The 8,780-nt window shown below is 55.7% G+C and overlaps 1 protein-coding gene across 4 annotated transcripts in view; it reads left to right on the forward strand.

Moving 5' to 3' along the window:
* ZC3H10 (zinc finger CCCH-type containing 10) overlaps nucleotides 1-6,130 on the forward strand; it is a 6,404-nt gene extending 274 nt beyond the window's left edge. The window contains exons 2-4 of one of the 4 annotated variants that reach the window (XM_034792851.1): nucleotides 663-803; nucleotides 1,750-1,827; nucleotides 2,431-6,130. In XM_034792851.1, coding sequence (XP_034648742.1) covers nucleotides 2,476-3,660 — 1,185 coding nt within the window. In that variant the 5' untranslated portion in view covers nucleotides 663-803; nucleotides 1,750-1,827; nucleotides 2,431-2,475 and the 3' untranslated portion in view covers nucleotides 3,661-6,130. Of the gene's footprint in view, nucleotides 1-145; nucleotides 529-609; nucleotides 804-1,749; nucleotides 1,828-2,430 lie in introns of those variants that run through there. The other 3 variants (XM_034792852.1, XM_034792853.1, XM_034792850.1) reach the window with 3 other exon arrangements.
* Nucleotides 6,131-8,780: the final 2,650 nt, after the last annotated feature.

The raw sequence follows: 8,780 nt of genomic DNA on the forward strand, positions 1-8,780 counted from the left end.
CGCCCTCGGGCCTGGCCAGGGTCTGCCCCGCCCCCCCCGCCCGGGGCGTGTCTGTGGCCCCCGAAACCCCCCCCCCGAACCCCGGCCCGGTCAGTGCGCTGGGGGCGCAGGACGCCTGGGTTCCCGGCCCGGCGCTCGCCGCTGACCCCGGCTCCTGGGGGGGGCGGGGGAGTCGTGTGGGTCGCACCGCCCTGGTGGCGCTCTCCCGAAGTGACTCTAGGGGGCGGATTTACTCTACCTGGCGGGGGGGTTAAAACGCAGAGGGCTTTTCCCACCCGCCCTGGTAAAGCGAGCTCGGGTTCCCCAGCGAGCCCAGTTAGCCACAATCACCATCTGGGGCACTTCCTTCAGGTTTTCATGAAGTAACTTTATGAATGGGCTCGGATGATACCATAGCGGGGGGCTGGGCTCTGACCCAGGAGGTCCCTTCCAGTCCTAGTCAAAAAGGCTGAGGGTTTATTAGCTTTCCCTCGCATGCCTTTGGATGGCCGCATAAGCAGCTTTTGCTCTCCTGCCTTGATTTACACGGTCAGCCAGGTAGAACGTTATTTATTATTTATGTTGTCGTAGCTCGGAGAGCCCTGATCCCAACCCCATTGCGCCATTTACTCTCTGCCTCTGGATGTAACCATATGTGATGACAGATTTCCCCTACCCTTCAGATGTCTACAATTCAGGATACAGAGTTCAGACAAGAGCTCTCACCTGCTGCGGTACCTCACGTGCTGTGAAGATACACACCTGGGTATCTGACACTAAGCTGTGTGGCAGCAAGGCGATTCCACATACCCTGCTGGGCTGGTGTGAGTTAAAATAAAAGTAGCTGCTAGCTTGATTTAAGAGCATAAGAACAGCCAGACTGTGTCAGACCAAAGGTCCAGCTAGCCCAGTATCCTCTCTTCTAACAGCGGCCAGGGCCGGGGCCCCAGAGGGGATGAACAGAGCAGGGAATCATCAAGTGATCCATCCCATCACCCATTCCCAGCTTCTGGCAAACAGAGCGTAGGGACACCATCCCTGCCCAGCCTGGCTAATAGCCGTTGATGGACCTGTCCTCCGTGAATTTAGGTAGTTCTTTTTTGAACCCTGTTATAGTCTTGGCCTTCACAACATCCTCTGGCAAGGAGTTCCACAGGTTGAGTGTGCGTTGTGTTATGAGAAAGAGTAAAGAACACTTCCTTATTTACTTTCTCCACACCAGTCATGATTTTATAGACCTCTATCATATCCCCCCTTAGTCGTCTCTTTTCCAAGCTGAAAAGTCCCAGTCTGATTAATCTCTCCTCGTATGGCAGCCATTCCATACCCCTAATCATTTTTGTTGCCCTTTTCTGAACCTTTTCCAATTCCAATATATCTTTTTTTTGAGATGGGGTGACCACATCTGCATGCAGTATTCAAGGTGTGGGGATACCATGGATTTATATAGAGGAAATACAATATTTTCTGTCTTCTTATCTATCCCTTTCTTGATGATTCCCAACATTCTGTTAGATTTTTTGACTGCCGCTGCACATTGAGTGGATGGTTTCAGAGAACTATCCACAGTGACTCCAAGATCTCTTTCTTGAGTGGCAACAGCTAATTTAGAGCCCATCATTTTATATGTCTAGTTGGGATTATGATTTGGGCCCTAATCCTGTCTAACGCCAGATAGAGAGCTGTGAAATTGGCCCCATCCGCCTTGGACTTGACTAATAGAAAATCGGCGACTACTAGCTTGTTTTGATTATTTTTTAATTTCATTAGGACTTGGATTTCAAATCAAGTCAGCTCCTCTAGCTGTGATCCGGCCTGGGGTGACGTTGAAGATTTTGGATCTTACAGGTAACGCTGAGCCTTTTTGAACAGGCCGTCTCTGTTGAAGGGCCTGGTGGGGTCAAAAGGCAGTCGGCTGTTAAATGCATTGGGACCCCTAGAGTTGTGGGTGTTGGTTTGTAGCGGAAGGAGTCTGAGCCTCTTGGTTTCTATGCAGTGGCTGGTTCTCAGTCCAGGCAAAGTTCGGAGTGTCGAGCTGGCTCCTGTGCTGTAACCAGTTTCACAAGGTCTGTGCAAAAAACCAGTTGATGGCTTCTCTCCAAGTTGAGGGGTTCTGATTGTTTGGGGGGCTGGGGCCTGTATCTCAGGAACCCCTTGGTCAAATGGCTTCAAATGTGGCTCGCTAACCCTACCCACTATCCCCATGAGGCACAGCACATTTCAAGAGCCTGGGTAGCCATGCGACTTTTGCTGCACTAAGAGTCCAATGTTCTCCTGAAAGCTGGTCCTAACCTGAACCACGGCAGAGGCCGGCACCTTGCTGTAATGCCTCAGGGCAGATATTTCCCTGCCAGCTACAGCAGAACAGTTCCTCTGTTTCAGTGAGGATCCCCCACTTCCCCCCTGTCCGATTTGTTTTCTCACTCCCAACCTCCTCTCCTTTTTTTGCAGTTGCTCGAGCTCCCTCCACCAGGAGGGGAGGGCGTGGGTGGAAAAATGCCCGACCGCGACAACTACAACAATGGCAGTAGCAGCGACGAGGCGGGCGCCAACTCCGACGACATCTGCCGCGACTTCCTGCGCAACGTCTGCAAGCGCGGCAAGCGCTGCCGCTTCCGGCACCCCGACATCAGCGAGGTCACCAACCTGGGCGTGCGCAAGAACGAATTCATCTTCTGCCACGACTTCCAGAACAAGGAGTGCGTGCGCCTCAACTGCCGCTTCATCCACGGCACCAAGGAGGACGAGGACTATTACAAGAAGACGGGGGAGCTGCCCCTGCGCCTGCGCCAGAAGGTGGCGGCTGGGCTGGGCCTGTCCCCGGCGGACCTGCCGAACAGCAAGGAGGAGGTGCCGATATGCAGGGACTTCCTGAAGGGCGACTGCCAGCGGGGAGCCAAGTGCAAGTTCCAGCACTTGCAGCGGGAGTACGAGTACGACGCCCGGGTCATCGCAGCCCGGGACCCCGGCATCGCCACCACCGTGCGCCGCTACGACCCCTACGACGTCATGTACGACCCCGACCGCTACGACGACCACGACCCGGTGCTGAAGCGCAGGCGGGTGGACGGGCTGCACTTCGAAACCTACGAGTACAGCTTCACCAGCCCGCGCACGGTGGAGTACCGGCTCCTGGAGGAGGAGAACATCATGCTGCGCAAGCGTGTGGAGGACCTCAAGAAGCAGGTCAACAACCTGCTGGCGACCAACGAGGTGCTGCTGGAGCAGAATGCCCAGTTCCGGAACCAGGCCAAAGTCATGACTCTCAGCTCCACCGCCACGGCCACTGAGCAGACCCTGGCCCCGACAGTGGGCACTGTCACCAATTATAACCACAGCATCGCCCAGACCCACACCACGCTCAGCAGCCAGGCCCTTCAGCCACGGCCCGTCACCCAACAGGATTTGGTGGCTCCGGCCGGAGCGCAGGCAGCGCCCCCCACCAACGCAGCGCCCCCCATGAACCCCGAAATCACCCCGCTCTCGGCTGCTCTGGCTCAGACCATCGCCCAGGGCATGGCTCCTCCGGTCTCCATGGCGCCCGTGGCGGTGTCGGTGGCGCCTGTGGCAGTTTCAATGGCACAGCCGCTGGGAGGTATCACCATGAGCCACGCCACCACGCCCATGGTGACGTACCCCATCGCGTCGCAGAGCATGAGGATAACAGCCATGCCACACTAACCGCCCACAAAGGGCCCCACGTACCGCCATGGGTCCGGGCTGTTCGGAGCTGCCCCCGGCAGGCGGAAGGGCTCCATTCTTTGGGGAGACTGGAACCGAGAAGGGAGAGAATTGAACGGAAACCCTTGGAAACCTCTCTCCCTTGCGGGAGAGGCCTTTTAGGGGATGGGCTTTCCACCCTGCAGGCAAGTGACCTGGATTTCCCTTAACCCCTAGCAACACACGTGGTCTTCCACAAGGCAGCAGAATTCAGGGATGAAGGGCTTTAATGCCACATGATTCGAAGGGTACAGTAACCTCCGAGCCTTTGCCCGTCACTTGTATCTTTGCCCAAATACCTGCCCCTCCATAGCCCTGCGAGTTCAGGAACTCAGTCTATCGCCCGGCTATGGCAGTATCATTTCACTGACAGGACACACCTGACTGGAGGCTGTAGGGTGGGAGCTTGGGTCCCCTGACTTGCTGCTCTCTAGTAGGGATTCTGCCTGAGCCCAGGGAAGCCCGGGAGTATCAGGGAAGCGAGATCCTGGGGACAGCGCCTCCCCCAGAGCTGGCAGAAAGGCTGGGTCTGTCTGGCAGCCTCTCCTAGGGGGAATGGCCCTGGGGCAGCTTTGCCTGGTGATGAAATGGTTAAATCCCAAATAGGATTTGGGCTTGTGTGTAAACTCAGCCCTGTTGCTTTAAAAGGGGGCAACACAATCTAGACTCTAGGAAACCGTCTTTACGGTGGCCTTGAGAGCATCCCTGTTCCAGTCACCCCCCAGGGAGAGGGTGGCACATTCCTAGGACCATCTGAATCCCGGAGGGGGGTGTTCACCAATTCCAGCAGACGTTGTTGCTGAATTGCTCATAAACCCCAGGGTTGGAAATAAACCCAGCCGCAGGCGTGGGGCGCTAGTTAAAACGTGATAGCGTCTGACCCCGCTTCGCCTCGCAGCTCATGGGGTGGGGATTGCCTTCTGCTGGAGGTCGTGGGTTGAAATAAACTCCTCTCTGTTGCTTTATGAATTGGCAGGGCTCCTCCGGTCACCTCCCGCGGCAGAGCAGCTCGCTGAAAGGAGACCAGAGTTGGGCAGCGATCCTGCCAGGTCCCTGAGCACCCTCCAGAGTGCTCAGACCCGCTCATCAGTTCCCTCTGGAGCTGTTGGCACTTGCAAATGTGAGCAAATCCACCCGTGCCCTGAGCACCCCTCACGCCCTTCGCCAGCCACTTCCGTGCCTGAGCCTCCCCACCCCTAGACTTCCATCTGCCTCTTACGGCCACTTTCTCTGTTCCCCCATTCACACGTCCTCAAAGCAACCTGGTTCAAAGAGACCCCTCCCTCCTATGCTGTGTTTTTGTTTCTAAAACCGAAGCTCACCAGGGGTCTAGAGTAGGTTTTGCGTAGTTCTGTCTGGGTTTGAGAACTTAAAGAGGAGGAGAATGCTTTACAGCCGGAGCTCTTTCTACGAGCGCTGAACTTTGTAAGTCTAGCGGTTTAGTTCTGTGACTGCAGTGTAAAGTTTTCAGCTATTAAAGGAGAACGTACAGCCCCCGACGGATATATTCTGGTGTTGACACTCGCTCTTTAAAGCGCTGGTTAGCCCCCTGATGGAACGTTTGCCTTTCATCTGAGCATATCCAAGCACTTTACGGCGGGCTGGGATGTCTGTAAACCCCACTGAGATGTCGGTAAGGGCTACGTGGGCACCACTGAAATGCAGCCACCTCTGGGGTGAAATGTATCAGTGCTCCACTGGGGATGTGCTGGGGCATCTTTAGTAGCTGAACGAAAGCAGGAGCTCTGCTTTACGTGGTAGCACCATGTTGGTGCATCGGTTCCTTGCGGAGTCAGGAGCGCGCCCCCTACTGGATTGCTCCAGTCCCTTTTCGCAGCTTGCGTGGAGTCTCCCATCCCAGGGCTGAGTCTCCCATGACCACGGCTCCTCTTAGCCTGCGATGGGCGCTGACCGGTCGCAGTGTGGAACGGTATCCTGGCTGGCCTGTCACCCCTGCACGTGGGAGAGCCTCTCTGATCTAGGCGCCGAGAAACCAACATTTTCCAATTTTGTCTGTGCAGTGTGCTGCATCTTCGCTATTTGAAGACCCTTTCCCACGGGCTCTAGGATTTGGTTTCAGCAAGCGGGGAAAGCTTGTAGGAAGATTGGGTCAAGTGACTGAGCCGGCGGGGAACCCTGATAGTTGTTCTACCATGTGCGGGGCGCTGAGATCGGCATGTAGCAGCTGCCTCCCTGCCCAGGTAGGTAGAGCAGGGCCCGGGGAGTCATGGCTACTGCTGTCCTCAACTTCGCTCCCCTTCAGGGCTGGCTGTTACCCCCCCAGTGACTTGGTGAAAGCTTCCCAGAGCGACTCCCGCTCTCCACAGGGACAGCCCTAGCACCCTCGGGGGCTCCTCCAGAGAGGTGCAGTGGGTAGAGTCGGTGCTTGGTTGGGGGGGATTGTTTGTGCCTGGAAGTGATGGCACTTCGCGCTCTGTTCCAGCAGCACTGACCTCGTACACGGACAGCCTTTGCTTCAATGGGCTTGAAAAGGGGCTCTCCAGGGGCCAGACTACAGGTGATAGCTAGTCTGCAGCCCGCCCCTCCCCCCCCCCCCGGCTGCTGCAAAGGGCCCACGGTTACAATTTCCTTTTGCCCCAGCTCTGCATTGTTACCCCCCCGGGTTAGATCGTTGGTTCAGACCACTGCTGTAGCAGGGAGACTCCATCTGGTCTCGCTTTGTGCTGCAGCCAGGGGGTGAGGGATTAAAGCCCTGGCTCATTCCTTGTTTACACGGAGGCAGCTCCTTGGAGCTTCAGAGCCATTCAGTGCGCTGCGCTCCTGCAGTCATCGCCCGCCAGGGCCTCTCGCAGGCTAGGCACTAGGTGAATAAAGTCCAAGACCAGAGCAAACCATGGAGGTTATCTAGTCTGACCCCCCCGGTAACAGAGGCCAGAGAACTCACCCAAACTACTTCCTAGAGCAGAGCTAGAAAACCATCCAATCTTGCTTTAGACATTGCCACGTCCGGAGGATCTCTCAGGACCCTGGGTGAATTGTTCCGATGGTTAATTACCCTCCCAGTTACAAATTTACACTTGATTTCCAGTCTGAATGTGTCTAGCGTCAGCTCCCAGCTGTTGGATTGTGTTATTCCTTTGTCTGCTAGACCGAAGAGCCCGTTACCAAATATAGGAACTTAGACTCAGCAAGTCCCCTCTTAACCCGCTCTGTGCTCAGTGAAATAGATCCGAGGAGCTCAGTCTGTCTGTCTATGTAACTGAAAGCACTGGAGCGATGCTCCCCCCTTGGAAATGGGCTCCCTTAGGGCTGGTTTGATGCAGGTGGGAGCTCAGAGACTGGTGAGGGTTGTTCACTTCGGTGGTGTTTGCGAGCTGCTTGTCTGACTTTCCCCCAGTGGTGGGGTTTCCAGCTGGCAGCCTGGTTCCCTGCACACTTTGTTCCTTGCCACACCTGCCTGGAGCGTACAGGGACAAGACACCCTCTCAGCCAGGGCAGCTCCCTGCTAGAATCAGCCGGGCATGGCGGAGGTATGCAAAAGGCGTCTTGGCTGGACGCTGCTCTTTGCAGATGGGTGGTTGTGAGAGTAACGTGTACGTAGAGAGAGCCCCGTTCTGCCCCAAAGCTTCCAGTAAACTACACGCCCTTTGCCGCTGAAAGGCAGCCAACGCAAGGCGCCAGTCACCCTGAGAGGCTGTACCTGGGGGCCTGGAAGATCTGTGTAATTGACTGTGTAACCTTCCCCACTGCCACCCCCCATCAGTTTATGTCACCTGACGGGCTCATTGCATCTGCCTGAGCTTCCAACTTGTGGTTCCAGGAAGTCTAAGCATTGGAGTCCCTGTCTTTAGGCCTTTAAACCATTGCCCCTGGCGATGCATCCCTGCCTATACGCTGGAAGAGCGCGTGCTCACTTCACGCTCAGGTTCTGGGTTGCTCTGGAAATAAGTGAGGCTGTGGTAGGGTCTTATCTGTAATAGCACGGGGAGCAAAAGCCCCTGCCTTCCCCCACTGCCATCTGCTCTGATGCGCCAGCCCCAGCCTTTGTTTCTACGGCACTGCTGCAGGCAGTTGGCACCAGGCCTACCCTAGCGTGGGGGTTATTTATGTTCCAGCAGCTGGATTGGAAGCCTGGTAAGCTATCGCCAAGGCCCAAGGGATGAACTTTCAGCTGCCATGGTGTATTCAATCAATCAGAGACGGCTTTAAACCCACGGGGTTTTGTTTAACCGGGAAGGCTCTAGGCCAGCGATGCACACACGTAACTGCAACAGCAATTATCCTGTTGGCAGAAGAGACGCTTAGAGCTCTCAGCAACGAGTAATATTCAGCGTGAGCCAGACAGCAGCGGACGTGTCTAGCTCTTTATGAAACACCTTGGAAAGCACGGCCATTCAGATCGAGGGCACGGAGATGGCGTCATTCTGTCCTAGCGCTGTAGGGTGGCTTAGATGGAAGCTTTGTAAAGAAAGTCTGCTCTATCTTTGCCACCTGGCACTGTAGCAGTTAAAACGAGGGATTGGAAAGCAGGACACCTGGGTTCTGTTTCCCAACTTTAGGGAGTGCTGCCAAGTGGTTAGAGCCAGGGGTGGGGAGCTAGGACTGCTGCGTTCTACTCCTGGACCAGTATTTGGCAAGCTGTGTGACTTTAGAGAAGCAGAGGGTGGAAAAGCCCAAATCACCAGACTGGGGTGTGACGAATGGGGACTGTTCTTACTGTGGTCTGTGAATGCTGACAGGGGAGTGTGGCTAGGATAGTCTGCATTGGGGGATGAGAGACTGACCGATGGAGAATACCTGGGCATGTATCATGAGAACCCAGGAAGGGGTCAGAGGCCAGGTGACACCTTTGCCGGGAAACTAACAAAGGCTGGGGAGAGAGTTCAGAGCTGGCTGGTGACATGGCTGGGAGGCAGATGGGGCTCTGACCTCCCAAGGGGGCTAGGGTGCCCTGGGACCCCAAGATGGACCTAACTGAGGGGGTCCTGTTGTCCGTGCCTGCAAGACCTGTCTTGGACTGTGTTCCTGTCGTCTAAATAAACCTTCTGCTTTACTGGCTGGCTGAGAGTCATGGTGAATCGCAGGAAGCCGGGGGTGCAGGGCCTTGTGTCCCCCCACAC

This window comes from Trachemys scripta, chromosome 16 (genome assembly GCF_013100865.1).
Source record: "Trachemys scripta elegans isolate TJP31775 chromosome 16, CAS_Tse_1.0, whole genome shotgun sequence".
Lineage (NCBI taxonomy): Eukaryota > Metazoa > Chordata > Testudines > Emydidae > Trachemys > Trachemys scripta.